This window comes from Musca domestica, unplaced genomic scaffold (genome assembly GCF_030504385.1).
Source record: "Musca domestica strain aabys unplaced genomic scaffold, Musca_domestica.polishedcontigs.V.1.1 12, whole genome shotgun sequence".
Classification (NCBI taxonomy): Eukaryota; Metazoa; Arthropoda; class Insecta; order Diptera; family Muscidae; genus Musca; species Musca domestica.
In genome coordinates this window covers 14286117-14305967 of record NW_026712155.1, presented here as the reverse complement: position 1 = coordinate 14305967, position 19851 = coordinate 14286117, and the positions used below count along the sequence as shown (strand labels likewise).

At 38.1% G+C, this 19851-nt stretch overlaps 1 protein-coding gene across 2 annotated transcripts; it reads left to right on the top strand.

The window, feature by feature from the left end:
* Positions 1-7145: 7145 nt before the first annotated feature.
* LOC101891729 (protein pygopus) lies at positions 7146-12378 on the top strand. 2 transcript variants are annotated; one of them, XM_011297306.3, is made up of 3 exons: positions 7146-8043; positions 8118-11176; positions 11239-12378. In XM_011297306.3, exons 2-3 carry the CDS (start codon positions 8391-8393, stop codon positions 11357-11359), a joined length of 2907 nt encoding a protein of 968 aa, XP_011295608.1. In that variant the 5' UTR covers positions 7146-8043; positions 8118-8390; the 3' UTR covers positions 11360-12378. The 2 variants fall into 2 exon arrangements, with proteins under 2 accessions (XP_011295608.1, XP_011295609.1); XM_011297307.3 differs by having other exon boundaries at positions 8099-11176.
* Positions 12379-19851: the final 7473 nt, after the last annotated feature.

Sequence of the window (19851 nt, the reverse complement as noted above, 5' to 3'; positions counted from 1 at the left end):
AATTCTTGTTATCGACTATATTTCTTATCGAATTTTTTGTTATCGAAAATTTTATTTATAGAAATTCTTGTTATGGACAATATTTTCGTTTTTGTAGGTGTGTTCCAGAACCTTTAAACAAACTAGGTCAATTATTTTTTCGATATCGTAGAGGCAAATTCGATTATCGTAGTAATATTGTTCGATTCTTTCCAATTCTGTATGTTATGTTACCGATTACTTTCACTGCAGAGAATGTTACCATTTTTCCCATAGAAGATCTGGTTATCGACTTTTATTTTCAATGAAACACTTGTTATCGATAACATTTGCTACTGGAATATGCATTTGATGGTAATTTGTTCTATGGAAAATCTCATCGTTAATCGTTAAAGGAAAAATCGGTTATCGCAGATAAAACTTTTTTCCTTGCAGGTTCTAGAACAGAGTATAGGACTGTTCCAGAACCTGCGAGAATCTCCTAGTTTTTTTTTTTTAATATTTTTCGATATCACAAAGGAAAAATCGTTTATCGCAGATAAAACTTTTCTCCCTGCAGGTTCTGGAACAGAGTATATTTGCTCTATTCCAGAACTTGAAAAATGTAAAAGTGTGTTTTTTTATAACGATAACCTATTTTTCTTTTATGTTATCGAAAACAAAACTAGTAGATTCTTGCAGGTTCTGAAAAAGAGCCTATTATTGCATAACAACCTAAATAAACAATGCCTAAAGTGGAAATCTTCCTACAAAAACAACAACAACACATGCACATTGTAATGTCTCAAGATGAAGATTTACAACCGTAGCCAAAAGAAAAAAACAGAAGGCGAACATTGAGATTTTTAATGGTTTCAAGAGATATATAACCTGTAAAACAGACAACAACAATTGTTCCTTCGATTGTCCGTCCATCCGTCCCCAACCTGTAGCATAACTGAAATGTAACCCATCTATAAATTGTGGTGTTCATGCCTGACGACATCGGGCGCCAGCGGCTGTTACAGAGCCCGGTTACATGGGGACCCAGCCACCAACAAATACATTCTCCTTGCCTCCAAAACGAGCTAATGATGACGACAACAATCGTGCAACTACTGCTGAAGATGGTGATGGCAACGACAACGACCACGACGGTGACGCTGATGGCGATGATGATGATGATGAAGAGTATTCCCAACTGAAAGTGAACGAACACGCCATGAAGTGTTATTGTGCGACCATCTGTCTGTCTGTCTGTTTGTCCATCTGCCTGCCTGTAACTACAAGTTGTTTTGGGGGTAATAACGATGAGCTGGCTGTTTTCGTAGCCAAAAAATTAAAAAAAAAAATACGAATTGAATTACGTAATGTCCTATTCACTCATGAATTAATGGTATGCTGGTGGGTATGAAGATATGTATGAGTGGATGTAAGTCGGCAGAGTCAGTGCACTTGGAAAAATGTTGGGCCTAAAAGAATGTTTACAGATATTGAACCCGGTGAATTACCACTGTCACTTCCATCACGTCAAATGAATACCACTCTTCCAGACCCTACAAGGATCTTTTTTTCCGATAACATAAACGAAAAATCGGTTATCGTAGTAAAAAATTTGACATTCTTGCAGTTCTGGAACAGAGCATTTATTTTAAACGACACCTAAATGCAAAAAATTTGACAGTTGAAATCAGCTGGATGTCATTTTTTAAACATATGGTCTAGTGTAAACATGCTATTAGTTACCTCTCCTAGCTAAATTCTTAATATCGATATTTTCTCAGTGTATTGCTTTTATTATTTTCATTTTTCTCTCTCTCTCCTTTTTTTTTTTTTTTGTGTTTAACGACATCTTTGGTTATATTTCATTTACACTTGCAAATATTGAAACTTCAAACCAAAACAAAAAGAAGAATATGAAAAAGAAACTCTGCATGTATTTCCTTGTTAACCGGAGACTTATCGCCGCATGATGGCATAGAGCCTGCAAACCAGATGAGACGTCTTCGGCAAGCAATAAAACAGGTTTTGACAGCACTGGAAATCTGCAGTACAGCTTCAAGGGAACCCCAAAAAAGACAATTACTGCGATAATGAGAAAGGATGGAATTATTGCTCCATTCCATTGCTCTGCCAGAATCTACTAGTTTTGTGAATTTTTTCGATTTCATAAAGAGAAAATCGATTATCGTTGTAAAAACTTTTACATTCTTGCAGTTCTGGAACAGAGCACATATTGTCCACAATTTTCTAGGCAAAATATTTTCGATAACAACCATTTATATGGAAATATGGCGAAAACAGCAATACCCCCCGATTATAAGATTTTCCATAAAAAATATGGGATATTATTAACGATAACAATGTTCTAACGACAACACTGTTATCGATGACAACATTTTCCCACAGCAAATGTGATAGATAACTGTGTTTTCTATAGAAAATGTGCGAATGATAACATAACCATACAAAAACATTGCTCTATTCCAGAATTGCAAGAATATACAAAATGTTACTACGATAACTAATTTTTATTCTTAATTATCGAAAAAAAAATTGCATGTTTCGTAGATTCTTGCAGGTTATGAAACAGAGCAATAATTTTTTGAATTGATTTTTTATAGAGTTTATTCTCAATAGACATAAGTTGTTATCGACAAAATATTCCATAGAATATTCGATAATATTTTATATGTTATCGATAGAAAATTATGAGATAACCCCTGTTTTCCCAGAAGAAAAATTCGTTGTCAGCGATTATTTTCTTTAGACCACCCTGTTATCGACTGTATTTTCTATTAGATATAATATATCGATTACATTTGAAGTAAGCAAATGTGGACTTCGATGACAGTCTATATGGGAAATCTTGTTCTTTTGTCGTTAGAACATTGTTATCGGCAATAATATCATATATTTTTTATACAAATTATACTATATACTTAATGTCGATAACATTTTGTTTACACAATAATGTTATCGACAATCTTTTCCATTGTAAACCTTGTTATGGGGAAAACACTATCAAAGAAACCCAGTTATATTTTTGCCAGTGATGTTTTTTTTACAGAAATATGATTATCGATAATTCTCTCTAGAAAATACAATATCGATTAAATTTGCAGAAAGGTAATGTTGTCATCGATAACAGTCAATATGGGAAAAATCTCATTTTCTTGCCGTTAGAATATTGTTATCGCTAATATTTGTATTTACATTCTGTATAGAAAATCTCATAATCGGTTACATTGCTGTTTCCGTCATATTTCCTATAAAAAATGGTTGTTATCGAAAATACCTTGGCTAGAAAATTGTGTTGTCAGTAAGAGTTTATATAGAATATCGACAAAATATATACTGAATACTTAATATCGATAACACTTTTTGTACACCCTAAAGTTACCGAAAAAAAGATCCATTTTAAGCCTTTGGTCTGTTCCAGAACTGTAAGAATGTAAAAGTTTTTACTACAATAACCGTTTTCCCTTTATGATATCGAAGAAAATGGCAAACCTAGCAGATTCTTGCAGGTACTAAAACAGACCACTTGTTATCGAGAAAAATTATCAAAGAAATTTTTGACAGCGATATTTTTTATAAAAACATGATTATCGAAAGTACTTTCTAGAAAATATAATATCGATAACATTTGTAATAAGAAAATGTTGTCATCGATAACAGTCTATATGGGAAGCCTTATTCTGCAAGAATGTAAATTTTTTTATTACGATAACCGATTTTCCCTTTATGATATCGAAAAAAAATTGCAAAACTAGTAGATTCTTGCAGGTACTGGAACAGAGCATATATAACAGATTACTATCGATTATATTTGTTAGGGTGGAAATACACAAAGCGCATATTTGGCTGGCTTAAGTCATCGGCTGGTTTCTTCGTAGATGAACAAAGGAGTTTTAGGTTGACTTAGTTCGATTTTGGCCCCAGGGCTCCTTTGTTCATTTCCGAAGACGCCACCCGATAACTTAAGCCTGCTAGATAAGCGCTTTATGTATTTCCACCTTTATTGTTATCACGTACCCAACAACGCAATAATATGAAATTGAATGTAACATTTGTGCCTTGTGTAGGCCTTAAATCTTTTCGCAGATCTTTAAAATGTATTTCAAATTGTAATATTTTGGCCAAATTGGTCTGATGCCTAACCACAACAGATTAACTGTTAACTGTTTTAGTTAGCAAACAAATAAGTAATTAAATCCCATATAATTATCAATTTGGCATGGCTTTGTTGTGCCGTTAGGCCATATTGTGATTTCTTCACACACAACTGTTTTCATTTCAAAACAATTTTTAATGCAAAGAAGATTTTATTTCATTAAATTCCCGCCTCCTCCTCCCCGTCGTCGTCTCTATTAAATTCAAAACAAAACTCGCTTAAAATAGTTTCTTGTAAAGGTAGATAACCTGCTGGTTTTTTGGGGAGGTGGTTTTTTATCATCATCGCCACTAGGCTATGTGTGGTGCCGGCTACTGTGTCCGTTTCGATCATTTGGTGTGTTGAGCTACTGACCTACTCTACGTGCGAACGATGGTCGAAGCGGTTAGTTTGAGATAATTATTTTTTTTTACTTTTCTTGGCGTGGTTATTTTGCGAACGTTTGTTTTCATTTTGTAGTTTACTCATAAAACAGTGGGGCAAAACAAAATTTTTTTTGTGACTTCAAAAAAATGCGATAATAAAAGGGTTGTTCCAGAACCTGCAAGAATCTATTACCTTTGCAATTTTTTCCGATATCATAAAGGGAAAATCGCTTATCGTTGTAACAACTTTTACATTCTTGCCGTTCTGGAAGAGACAAAAAATAGTAGATTCTTGCAAGTACGGAAACAGAGCAAAATTTTTTCTTTTGAAAATATTGACGATAACAATTGGTCTGTTCCAGAACGGCAAGAATTTAAAAGTTTTTTTTTACAACGATAACCCATTTTCCCTATATAATATCATAAAAAATCGCAAACTAGTAGATTCTTGCAGGTTCTGGAACAGAGCAAATATTTGGCCGGCTCCAGATCCTGCAATAATTTACTAGTTTTGAATTTTTTTACGAAAATCGGTTATCGTAGTAAACATCTTTACATGCTTGCAGTTCTGGATCAGACCTATTACCTAAAAAAATAAATTAAAGACATTTTTCTTTAGACAATTTTATCGATTACAAGATTTTATATAGAATATATAAACGATAACAAGTTTTCTTAACATAAAAATGTATTGATAAATAAACGCAATAAAAGATGTTATCGATAAAATTGTTATAATATATTGATCCAGAATCTTCAAAGGTGTAAACATTTTACAACTGTAATCGATTTTTCCTTTCTGATATCGTGTTGCTGTTTCAGTCATATTTCCATATAAATAGTTGTTATCGAAAATATTTTGCTTAAAAAATTATGTTGTCTGTAATATTTTATATAGAATATCGACCACGTTATGCTGTATACACAATATCGATAACATTTTTTGTCCACAATATTGTTATCGACAACAACATTTTCTATTGTAAACCATGTTATCGAGAAAAATTACCAAAGAAACCCAGTTATATTTTTGCCAATTATATTTTTTATAGAAACGTGATTATCGATTGTGCTTTCTAGAAAATATATTATCGATTACATTTGCAGTAAGAAAATGTTGTCATCGATAAAAGTCTATATGGGAAAATCTCTTTTTCTTGTCTTTAGAATATAGTTATCGCCGATATTTTCTTTTATATTCTGTATAGAAAATCTAGTAATCGGTTATATTGCTGTTGCCGTCATATTTCCTATAAAAAATTGTTATCTAAAATATTTATATTTAAATATTTATATAAACATATGATTGCATGACTTTACCTCCTTGATTCTACCATAAAACCTTAATTCAATTGTCTGAACTAACTAATTATTGAGTAGTTGGTAGAAGAATTTAGCTAGATGCATCGAAACAGCTGCTGGGACAATGAACTGTCAAACCAAATTTGGAATTGAAAATGTTGAATGAAAAATTATTTAAATTTGTAAAAATTGTTGAAAAACCAGTATTCTAATATCCTCCGAATGACGTCGTATAAGAAAACATATAAAAATCTACTTATATTTGAAAAGAAAATTAAAATTTTTTGACATATCAATGCTCCCAAGCATTTATGCATGTATTTTTCTACCATGGCATTCGTGTTCTCATCTCCTAAAACTAAAAGAGCGTTTACACACAAAATCGTTACCTAGTTTAACCCTGATAATTTACCAATCACAATATATGTAAGGTATATTTTATACAGACAGATTTATTGTGATTGGTCATTTATCAGGTTTAATAGTACGTCTACGTTGTAAAGGATTTGGAAAACCCAGTCGTTTTAAATTGTCAATTCAATTGTATATACCTCATATTAATCTTCATAACGAAGGTTAACCCGAAAAAAACTCTAACGTAAACATGGATTAACCCGAGACAAGGTAGGACACATAGTAGAATACAACGCATCGACACAGTTGACGGGACAATGAAATGTCAAACCAATTTTGGAATTGAAAAATTTGAAAGAATTTTTTTCAAATTTTTAAATAATTTTTTTTTTTTTTTAAAAATAATAACCTCCGATTGACGTTGTATACCCTATAAAATCTACTTATATTTAAAAGAACACCTGTATTCTTCTACCATGCTTGTAATTATTGTATCATGTGTGAACGTACTCTCACCTTGGTTAACTGTCATAATTGAACAATCACAATAAATTTGCCGTAAGTGTTTAATGTTTAATGGCTAAATTTACAGAGATTGGACAATTATCAGGGTGTTGTAAGGCAAATTTGTTTGAAGAAATTGGTATTAAGCAATAAATTCTGATAATGTGGGTTAATCCGGATAAAATTGTCAATCCAAACGCGCTATTAATCTTTCCCCCCTTCAAAAACTATCCACTGCACTTATTAACCTATTGCCTTTGGTGCCAGAAATTTACCCCCCGAAGTAAGATTATATTCATTGGGTAAAAATATATTCTAGGTTATTTCAATACATCTTCGAAATAAGGGACAGTTTTAAAATCTAACGAGTTTTACTAAAATTAAACCGGAGGTTACGCAGAGTTGCGTTTTGATAGACATCAAACGATTATTCGATTTTGGCAGTCACACAAAAATCGATAGTGCCACTAGAACACAAATCGATCTAAGTATCCCTAACCGCGTCGTCGATACAAGATGGAAACAAGTAAAAGGAATTTGACAAAATTTTAATAATTTTTAATGGAATATCACTTAATATTCCAACAAAAACAAGTGTAACCCAAACGCCAACAGTAAATTTCTTTGGCCGCTTACGGTTTTCAACATAAAAACTGCTACAAAAACTCAGTAAATGCGGTGCGCGATAAACTGAACACCAAAAGAAAAAAAAAGAGAAGTGGTAGTAAAATTTTTTGCAATGAAATTGACGACACACAGGAACGTCGGTCGGTCATCGAAAAAGAAGTGAAGCGAAAAAATTAATCGAGCAGCAGAAGACGAAACAAAAACGTTTGCGTGCAAGGAAGATTTGTGTCAACATTTCAGTGGTTCCATGTCGACCTGGAACATTGAAGCGTTCCTTGCAGCATAAAATTTGGAAATAAATCAACAAGAATAGTGTGGAATTTTTCTTTTTTTTTCATCGTCAAAGAAAGTGAGCGGTGGTGAGAAAACAAAAAAAAGAACAAAAATATTCTGAAGAAGAAGAAGCACACATACATTCAATAGTCAAGAAGAAGAAAGTCATATTAACAAAAAATAATAAAAAGAAAAGAAAAAAATCAGGATTTTTTTATTTGGACACATTTTAAACTGAAAATAACACACACATTTGGACTCCTCCTGTTGTTATTGTTGTTAATGTAATCGATCAATTAGTGCCGTGCAGTAAGGCGAACAAACACAAATATTTGGAACAAAGCAGCGGCGGCAACGGGAAACGCTGCTGCTGTTTGTGAAAAAAAAGAGACCACTTCGTTGTCGGTTGCTTGCTTGCAGATGGTAGCAAAAATGTGCAAGATCACAAAGAAGGAAACATGTTGAAATTATGATCAAATCCAGGTGAGATTTTCATTTGGCAAAAATGTGGACACAAAAGAAATGACAGAATTAACAGAAATTGTTTTTCATTTTAGAAAACAGCAACACCACCACCAGAGATATGCTTCAACATTGAAATAGGCGCTTTAAACCTAACAAAAATATTACAATACAAATTGTTGAAACTTACCTTAAAGTACTCCCACAAAAGCCAACAATTCATCTTGGGACTTGCTTGAACGTCGTTTTGTAGTATCAACCCCGTTATATTGTATTGCCTGCTGGTCGGCAGCAGGCCATTTTTATTTTTTTCTCTCCGATCGTCTTAAAGAAAAGCTGCCACCATTCGGAAGAAAAATACCAACAACATGACCCATAATCTCGGTATGGCGCCATATCGTATGCCGGGTCCAGCAGGTGGACTATGTCCGCCTGATTTCAAGCCACCGCCACCAACGGATATCATCTCGGCGCCGAGTAATCCGAAAAAACGTCGAAAGACAAATGCCAATTCGGCGGCAGCAGTTGCAGCAGCAGCTGCCGCGGCCGCAGCAGCAGCTAGTTCAATGCAACAATCACAGACACCACCTACACCGCAGGATCTGTTGCCGCCGCCGCCAATGGGTGGCTATGGCGATACAATTGTAGCTTCGAATCCTTTTGATGATACTCCGCCTTCAATGTCCAGCTCGATGTCCTCCATGAGTCATATGGGTGGTCCCCCAGGACATTTTGGTCCCGGACCCGGTCCTCACATGGGTATGGGAGGACCACATGGGCCACCACACATGCATCCGCACATGCATCCTCATCATCCCGGCGGTCCTCCACATCCACATCATCCAATGGGTGGTCCACCGATGCGTGGTATGAGTCCTATGGGAATGGGCAGTCCAATGGGAGGTCCTGGCCCCGGTCATCCAATGGGTCCTGGTGGACCTATGGGTATGCCACCGCACATGGGCGGACATGGTCGTCAGGGACCCGGTGGTCCCATGGGCAGTCCAATGGGCAGCTTGGCGTCAATGGGTGGCATGAGTCCCATGGGAGGTATGGGTGGTCCCAGCATATCACCGCACCACATGGGCATGGGTGGTCTTAGTCCTATGGGGGGTCCGGTACCAAATGGTCCCCGCGGCATGAGTTCTCCCATGCCGGGAGGACCAGGTGGTGGTTCTGGGCCTGGTCCTGGACAATGTTCACCCATGAATTCAATGCCAATGGGTTCGCCCATGGGCGCAGCAATGGGTAGCCCCTTAGGTCCACCAACATCTCAACCAGGCCCGCCACACCCGCAAAATCAATCGCAACTTCCTCCGCCTCATATGAACAACGGTCAAATGGGCCCGCCTCCAATGCACAGTCCCTTAGGTAATGGGCCTGCGCCTCAGAATCACATGTCCGGCGGTCCAGGACCAGGTCCTGGGCCCGGTGGACAGCTCCAGACTCCCTCCGGTATGGTTCCCAATCAACAAGGTGGTATCTCTCCTGCCCACAGTATGGCCTCAGGCGTCAATAGCAATAATTCAATCAATAGCAGCGGTAACAACAACAGCAACAATCCCAATAACAGCAACCAACAACAACAACAAAGTCAACAGAATCCCATGCTTTCGCCGGCGGCGTTAAGATTGGGTATACCACATTCACCATCTGCCAGTATAACTCCGAATGGACCCTTGCCGCCGACCTCATCAACACCCTCGTCATCTTCCTGTGCGTCATCAAATTCAGCTACAACGACGACGACAACAGCGTCTACGTCAGTGCCTATATCTTCACCAGCGCCCGGTAACGGGCCTCCTGCAATGTCACCCCATCATGCAATGTGCGGTAGTGGTGCCCGACCGGGACCTAGTCCAGGGCCAGGTGGTGGAGTGAATAGTAATATGCCTCCTGGTGGTCCAGGACGTAGTCCCTTGGCATCGCCAGCCCATGCGGGTAACTCGAACAGTAACAACAACAATAGCAATGCAGCTGGCAATAATTCCATGGGTAACATGGGTGGTGCTAGTCCACACAACAACAACAATGGGCCGTCAAGTGCGGTCACCTCACCGCTGGGCTGTGGACCGAATAACAGCGGCAATAATGCCAACAACAACAACAATGGTCCAAATTCTGGCGGTCCAATGCAGCAGCAGCAGCAACAACAACAAATGAATCCTAATGTTCCTATGCAACAGCCACAACAGTCACCGCATGCGCATGTGCCGTTGGGAAGTGGTGGTTCTACGGGCAGTGGCGGTCCAAATCAAATGCTGCCACCGCAACAACCCTCGCCACATTTAAATGCACCTCCACAACTTTCACAAAATATGAATCAGGGGTCTGGGCACGGGCCCAGTCCTGGACCCAGCGGTATGCCCTCACCGCATATGATGCATGGTCCCGGTGGCGGAGGTGGTGGTGGTCCACCAATGGGTATGGGTTCAGGGCCTCCAAATCACATGGGCGGCGGCCCACATCACATGATGGGTCCGGGCGGTAGTCCACACATGGTGCCCGGCGGCAGTCCTCACATGGGTCCTGGCGGCAGTCCACACATGGGCCAGGGTCCCAATGCACACATGGGCGGTATGGGACCCGTTGGCATGGGTCCCGGCGGTATGAATGGACCACATCAACATGGACCTCATGGTCCACATGGACCACATGGTGGTGGCGGTATGCCACCGCATCATCATCACAATCCTATGGGTGGCAATGGTCCACCTGGCATGTTTGGCGGACCAATGGGCCACATGGGTGGCGGTCATATGGGTCCCGGTGGGCCAATGGGACCAGGTGGACCCATGGGTCCAGGAGGTCCTATGGGTCCAGGAGGTCCTATGGGACCGGGTGGTCCCATGGGCCACGGGGGGCCAATGGGCATGGGTGGTCCCATGGGTCCGGGTGGTCCAATGGGTCCTGGCGGTCCCATGGGCCCCGGCGGCCCAATGGGCCATGGCAACCCCATGGGTCCCGGCGGTGGCCCCCCCAAGCCAATGACAATGGGTGCTGGCAAAATGTATCCTCCCGGCCAGCCAATGGTGTTCAATCCGCAAAATCCTAATGCGCCACCAATCTATCCTTGCGGAATGTGCCACAAAGAGGTCAACGATAATGACGAAGCTGTTTTTTGTGAATCCGGTTGTAATTTCTTTTTCCATAGGTAAGTAATTCGTCGAAATAAAATTTTGAATACATTGCAATTATGATTTGGGCTTCTTGTAGGACATGTGTTGGCTTGACGGAGGCCGCCTTTAAAATGCTGACGAAAGAAGTCTTTGCTGAATGGTGCTGTGACAAGTGTTTATCAACCAAAAACATACCCATGGTCAAATTCAAATGCTAAACAAGGCAACGTCACGTAGCTTGAATCTTCTTTGATGGCGACAATGCAACGAAATTTAACTAAAATGCAATGTGTTGGTTGTTTAAAAAAAATATATAATAACAGAGACAATGAGTGATAAATAACGAAAAATAAAAACAAAAAGCAAAACAAGCTAAGAAGTAATTTATATAAAACAAAAAAAAAAAAAAATAAATCTCTCCTTTTCCCTGTCACATCCAGTACATAGACATATAAACATCATACCTACATCATAAAAATAATAAAAATGAAATAATAATGAGAAAGGACTGCCTCTTGATTGTAAAAATATTAATATATATACATATATATAATATTAAAAAAGAAATTCATTAATTGAAAGAAAAAAGAAAAATAAACAACAAAAAATATTGCAACAAATTATGAAAAAAAAGGATAATGTAAAACAAATGTTAATGTATTAAAAATACTTAGTAGTTTATAAACAACAACGATTACGGAAAAACAACAACAGCACCAAAAAAACAAAACACAACCGCCACCTCCAACACCACCACCATCATCACTACCACAATTAAGCACCACAACAGAGACAAGATTATCAATTTCAAATCCGGCAAACCTCCCAACCACCATTGAAACAAAAGCAAGAAATAAAGCTCATCAGCATAAGGAAATCTACAAAAACACCACCACCACCAACAACAACTACAACAACACATCATTCATGAGTATAAGTACTATAATTAAAAAGTAAAAAATAACTTAAATTAGGAAAACAAAAATGCTAAAATATAACAAATTGTATAGATTTTTTTTTTGAAAAGTATAAAAATTAACTACAAAAACAAAACAAACTGCAAACAAAAATAAATAAAAAAAAAAAACAAAAAACAATACAACAACTTAAGTTACAATGTAAGCAATTGACGGATAAAACAAAAACAACAACTACCATTTATATCATGTTTAAGTAATAATAAATTAAAATAAAAACGAAATAACAATAATAATAAAAAAAGAAAAACAAAAAAAAACAGCGAAACAACATTATATATAAATTATAGTTGCATTAAACAAAAGTAAAAACAAGTATTTGAGAAAAGGAAAAAAAAAATAAGAAACATTGATGGCCTGTTTCTTGGAAAACGATTCGGAAGCAAATCCCATCGAACGTTCTCGTGCAGAAATTACAGGGTGAGATAAAAACAAAAAAACTGCAACAAAGTCAAACGCCATAATTTTTATTTTTTTTTTTTAAATTTTATTGAATGAAAGCAAAAAATTTTGGAAATAACATTAAATTTTAGGATAACTTTAGATTTGTTCGAATTCGTCACCTTTGGCACGAATGATGGCCTTCAAACGGCCAATGAAACCAAGTCATACGCTGCCGTAATGTTGCTCGGCGGTATTTTGGCCCATTCCCGGCGAAGAGCATGCTTGAGGTGATCGACACTTTGGTATATTTTAGTGCCAACCATGCTTTCTAAAAAAACTTCCCGACACAATTGTCGTCCAACGGATTGGTGGTATTCGGAGATTTTGGTGGCCATTGTGCACTGGAAATGAAGCGAGGAAGCTCATTTTGTAACCATTCTTGGGGTGAGTCCTGTTGGAATGTCCAAAGTCTGCGGTCAAAATGTTTGCGTGCCCAAGGCTTTAATACACCTTCCAGAATATTTTCGCAGTAATATTCGACATTTATTCTGATGCCACCTTTCACACCAGACCTTGCGTTAATAAAAATATTGTGATGTATGTAATTTGAAGTGAACCGGATGCATATTTCGGATATTTTGATAGTTTTGGTTATTTAAAACTTTGACTATTTGTGGGGGGAGGTACCATAAGGAATGGTCCGATCTCTAGCATCTTTATAACAGATCTTGTGTTTATGGAGATATTCAGATGCACCTGGTCTGTATGGAATCGAATGTTGATTTTGCGTTTTATGACCTTCATGGATGCTCAAAATGTTGACGGTTTTTTGGGAAGGTATCAGAAGGAGTGGACGGATTTATTTCATTTTCACACCAGTCCTTGGGTTAATGAAAATATTGAGATGTGTGTAATTTGAAGAGAACCAGATGCTTATTTCGAATTTTATGATGGTTTTGGTTATTCAAAACTTTTACTATTTGTGGGGAAGGTACCACAAGGAATGGTCCGATCTCTACCATATTTATATTCGATTTTGTGTTTATGGAAATAGTGAGATGTAGATATTCGACATTTATTCTGATGCCACGGTCGATTAATACGAGCGGAGAGCGACCATCGGCAGTTATGGCGGCCCACACCATCACCATGGCTGGCGCTTGAGTTCGGGTGGCCAACCGAATATATCACCACTTTCGGCCAAGCAAAGCAACATTTAGCTCTTTTGAGTCTATTTTCTTTCTGTTGCGGTGAGGTTCTTACACTTTTTGGAATTTCAATGGCTTTACGCCGAGCTCATTTTTCAATATTTGCCGAATGGAATATGGCGATATGTTAAGCTCACCAGCTATTTTTCGGCCACTGTGACGCGGGTTTCGATCAAGTCGCTTCTTTACTTTTTGAACCATTTCTGCTGATGTTGCAGTTTTCTTCCGTCCACGTCCACTTCCGTCCTTGACGTCGGGATACGCTACCAGCTACCAGTATCACGGCAACGAGCGATAGTACGAGACACAAAAGATTTATTCACATTTAAATGCTGGAGTGCTCTAACGATAGCCACTTGTGGTTTTCCAGCCAAATATAAAGAAATCACGCTTGAATTCCCAGCCATCACGAATAACTTTTTTTTTCCGGAAAATTCTCACCAAAATGCTTTTGTGAGCTTGTAAACAATGCAATGAGCTGTCACTGGAATAATTTTAACATCTGACGGACGAGTAGCTTAGAAATGGCAGAGGTCTGAAGATGGTTGCAGTTTTTTCATCTCACCCTGTAGTTTGGATGACTCCCACCATTTGGTAGACGCAAGTTATTGAATAAAAACACGGGTATTTTGCAGTTTATTATATCAGGAAATCGGTTGTCTTGACAAAAATCTTTAACTGTTTTATTTCATTTACCATGATCTGATTAAGGTCTGGTCATGGAGTCGTTGACTAAGAATTCCGATCTGATATTTGCAAACACTGGACATTGACAGAGAAAATGCTCGAACGTTTCATCATCTTCTCCGCATGGCCTGTTATATGTACATCCAAGATGGGACAGTTGAACTTGTAGGCCCTGGCAACCCGTTAGGGTGCCTGTGTTACATCACACAAAACTCTAACGACAAAATGAGAGGCCATAAAAGTCTGCGTCGTCGTCACATTTTCTTAGAGAATACCAAAAAAACCTCAAAAATGGTAAGATTTACACTTGGTATACCGATTCGCAATAAACGTCACCGACTTGTGTCAACGCCGACACATAAAATAAAGGCGTATACTTTAATTCTATTAGAAAATGAATTAATTGATGAAATTGTTTTCGAATCGACTCAAAGAAATGGGCCACTAGAAAAAATTGCTATTTTTTTTCAAATTGGTTAAACGTAATAAGTCATGCTCCTTTTTCCACATTATTTTTAAAACACCCTGCTCCACTTCTCTCCCTAAAATACGGGATTGGCACATAGAACATTTCATGCAGGAAAAATATTGGTTCGTGGCAAGGTTGTGTAAAGGACTATAGGCTATGAAACCTATATTCAGGGTGACATGAAAAAAAACGGCAACCAACTTCAGACTGCTGTCATTTCTAAGCCACTCGTCCGACAGCTATTAAAATTATTCCAGTGACAGCTCATTATATCGTCTACAAGCGTACAAAAGCATTTTGGTGAGAATTTTCCAAAAAAAAAAGTTATTCGCGATGGCTGGGAATTCAAGCGTGTTAGTGTGAGTTCTTTATATTTGGCTGGAAAACCACAAGTGGCTATTGTTAGAGCACTCCAGCATTTAAATGTGAATAAATCTTTTGTGTCTCGTACTATCGCTTGTAACCGTGATACTGGTAGTGTAGCCCGACGTCAATGACGGGAGAAAACAGCAACATCAGCAGAAATGGTTCGAAAAATAAAGAAGCTGCTTGATCGAAACCCGCATCGCAGTGGCCGAAAAATGGCTCGTGATCTGAACATATCGCAATATTCCATTCGGCAAGTATTGAAAAATGCCCCGAACTCGGGGTAAAGCCATTGAAATACCAAAAAGTGCCAGAACCTCACCGCAACAGAAAGAAAATAGACTCAAAAGAGCTAAAGAGTTGATTCGAAAGTTGTTGGCCGAAAGTGGTGTAGGTGAACTGCCGAATTTGGTTTTCTCCTCTCCGATGAGAAAACATTCGTTCCCCAGCAGTTTGTAGACAAAAAAATGACCGCGTTTACTTGCCAAAGAGGTCAGCTGAAAATGTGCACCTTCGGTTGGCCACCAGAACTCAGACGCCGGTCATGGTGATGGTGTGGGCCACCATAACAGCCGATGGTCGCTCTCCGCTCGTATTAATCGACCGTGGCATCAAAATAAATGCCGAATATTATCGCGAAAATATTCTGGAGGGTGTATTAAAGCCTTGGGCACGCAAACATTTTTGGGCGCAGTCCTTGGACATTCCCACAGGACTCAGCACGTGCCACCCAAGAATGTTTACAAAATGAGGTTCCTCGACATCGACAGTGGCATCAAAATAAATCCCGAATATTATCGCGAAAATATTCTGGAGGGTGTATTAAAACCTTGGGCACGCAAACATTTTGTGCGCAGTCCTTGGACATTCCCACAGGACTCAGCCCCATCGCACTCAGCACGTGCCACCCAAGAATGGTTACAAAATGAGGTTCCTCGACATCGACAGTGGCATCAAAATAAATGCCGAATATTATCGCGAAAATATTCTGGTGGGTGTATTAAAGCCTTGGGCACGCAAACATTTTTGGGCGCAGTCCTTGGACATTGCCACAGGACTCAGCACGTGCCACCCAAGAATGGTTACAAAAAGGGGTTCCTCGCTTCATTTCCAGCGCCCAATGCCCAGCAAAATCTCCGGATACCAATCCGTTGGACGACTATTGTGTCTGGAATATTTTGGAAAGCAAGGTTAGCACTAAAAAATACCAAAATGTCGATCACCTCAAGTAAGCCCTTCGTTGAGAACTTTCCAAAATACGGCAGAGCGCAACATTCGGGCAGCGTGTGAAGGTTTCATTGGCCGTTTGAAGGCCATAATTTGTGCCAAAGGTGACCAATTCGAACAAATCTAAACTTATTCTAAAATTTAATGCTATTTCCGAAATTGTTTTGCTTTCATTCAATAAAATTTAAAAAAATGTAAAAATTATGGCGTTTGACTTTATTGCAGTTTTTTTTTGTATCACCCTGTAAAAGTAGGAACACATATGTGTGGAAGTGGTCTTTTTTGTGAAAACACCCTCTGGGCTTTTTCTTGTCCCCTTGATCGTGGTATTTGATCCTTCATCATGAATCTAAAAAAGTCAAACGTTTTTGAAGAGAAAACAAATGTTTGTGAGGATGCAGGTTTTCTTTTGTGAAATAATTCGTCTGCCAATCCCGTTTAACTGTTTTATCTTTAGACAGTTTTGTGCTGGATGTTGGAAGCACATCTACTCCACATAATAATCATCCTGGTTTTTGCATGTGTCTCAAAAAAAAAAAAATAAATAAATAAAGAAAATGAAAATATAAAATAAAACAATAGTTAAATTTTATTAAAAAAAATAAAAACTAAAAGGAAAAAAATAATGAAATATATATATTTAAATATATGGTTGGTTAAGTTTTATTACACAGACAAACAAACATAAGCAAAACACAATTACGACTTCAAGAAAACATAAAAAAAAATAACAAAAAGAAAGAAAGAAAAAACAAAACAAAAAAAAAACACACATATAAATATAATATTTGTCATATAAAAATGAATTTAAAAAAAATATATTTGTAAAAATAAAAGTTGTTTCTTCTTCTCTTTTTATACCCTCCACCACAGTATGGAGGGTATATTAAATTTGTCATACCGTTTGTAAGGGTGGAAATACACAAAGAGCGTATTTGGCTGGCTTCTTCGTAGATGAACAAAGGAGTTTTAGGTTGACTTAGTTCAATTTTGCCCCTAAGCTCTTTGTTCTATCCGAAGAAGCCAGCCGATGACTTAGGCCAGCCAGATAAGCGCCTTATGTATTCCCACCTTAACACCTCGATATATATACATTTTAAAATCCACAAAGTACAGGGTGAGATAAAAAACTTTTTTTTTTTTTTTTTTGAATGAAAGCAAAAAATTTTGGAAATAGCATTAAATTTTAGAATAAGTTTAGATTTGTTCGAATTGGTCACCTTTGGCACGAATTATTGCCTTCAAACGGCCAATGAAACCGTCATATGCTGCCCGAATGTTGCGCTCTGCGGTATTTTGGCCCATTCCCGGTGAAGCGCTTGCTTGAGGTTATCGACACTTTAGTAATTTTTAGTGCCAACCTTGCTTGCCAAAATACTCCAGACACAATAGTCGTCCAACGGATTGATGGTATTCGGAGATTTTGGTGGCCATTGGGCGCTGGAAATGAAGCGAGGAACCTCATTTTGTAACCATGGATGGCGCGTGATGAGTGTGATGGTGCTCAGTCCTGTTGGAATGTCCAAGATCTGTGGTCAAAATGCATGCCCAAGACCTTAATACACCCTCCAGAATATTTTCGCGATAATATTCGGCTTTTATACTGATGCCACCTTTCACACTAGGCCTTGCATTAATAAAAAATATTGTGATGTATGTAATTTGAAGAGAATCGGATGCATATTTCGGATTTTATGATCAGTTTTGGTTATTTAAAACTTCGACCCTTTGTGGGGGGAGATACCAGAAGGAATGGTCCGATCCCTATCATCTTTATAACAGATCTTGTGTTTATGGAGATATTCAGATGCACCAGGTCTGAATGGAATCGAATGTTGATTTTACGTTTTATGACCTTCATGGATACTCAAAATTTTGACTCTTTGTGGAGAAGGTCCCAGAAGAAGTGGACCGATATATTTCATTTTCACAGCAGATCTTGAGATTATAAAATTATTGTGATGTGTGTAATTTGAAAAGAATCGGATGCATATTTCTGATTTTATGATGGCTTTGGTTATTCAAAACATTGACTATTTGTGGGGGGGCGGTACCACAAGGAATGGTCCGATCTCTACACTATTTATATTAGATTTTGTGTTTATGGAATTAGTGAGATGTACATATTCGGCATTTATTCTGATGCCTCGGTCGATTAATACGAGCTAAGAGCGACCATCGGCTGTTATGGCGGCCCACATCATCACCATGGCCGGCGCTTGAGTTCTGGTGGCCAACCGAAGGTGTACATTCAAGTTCAGCTGACCTCTTTGGCAAGTAAACACGATTTTGTTTGTTTACAAACTGCTGGACAACTAATGTTTTCTCATCGGAAAACCAAGGAAACCAAATTCGGCAGTTCACCATCACCACTTTCGGCCAAACGAAGCAAATCTTTAGCTCTTTTGAGTCTATTTTCTTTCTGTTGCGGTGTAAGTTCTTGTAATTTTTTTTAAATTTCAATGGCTTTACCCCGAGCTCAGTTTTCAATATTTGCCGAATGGAATATTGCGATATGTTCAGCTCACGAGCCAATTTTCGGCCACTGTGACGCGGGTTTCAATCAAGTCGCTTCTTTGCTTTTCGAAACATTTCTGCTGATGATGCTGTTTTCATCCGTCCTTGACGTCGGGCTAGGTACCAAAAAAGACAAAAGCTTTATTCACATTTAAATGCTGGAGTGCTCTTACCATAGCCACTTGTGGTTTTCCAGCCAAATATAAAGAAATCCATCCATCCATCCATCACGACTAACAATTTTTTCCGAAAAATTCTCATCAAATTGCTTCTGTACGCTTCTAAACAATATAATGAGCTGTCACTGGAATAATTTTAACAGCTGTCCGATGAGTGGCTTAAAAATGACAGCAGTCTGAAGTTGATTGCAGTTTTTTCATCCCACCCTGTATATATATTCTTGATCAGCATAAAATTCTATGTCGATTTAGCGATGTCCGTCCGTCTGTGGAAATCACTCCAGCTTCCGAACGAAATTAAGTAGTTTGATAAAATTTTACTCAAATGTATATTATGTCTGCTGGACCTTTGATTTTGAAAGTGGGCCATGTAGGACCACGTTTTGGTATAGCCGCCCATATAATGGTATCTGCCTATATTCGAAATTTTGATGATTTTAGCTTTATTTTTCACCCGAGTTGTTTGAAATTTGGCATTTGAAATTCGTAATGGATACTGCAGCCTATGACAAAAGATTTTCTGTGCAGGTCCACGTCTTCGTATAGCCCCTATACAACGGTACCCTCCGATATTCGGTATTTTGATGATTTTAGCGACATTATTCACCGGAATTGTTTCAAATTTGGCATTTGAAGTTCGTAATGGATACCACAGCCAAGGACAGAAAATTGTCTGTGCAGGTCCACATCTCCGTA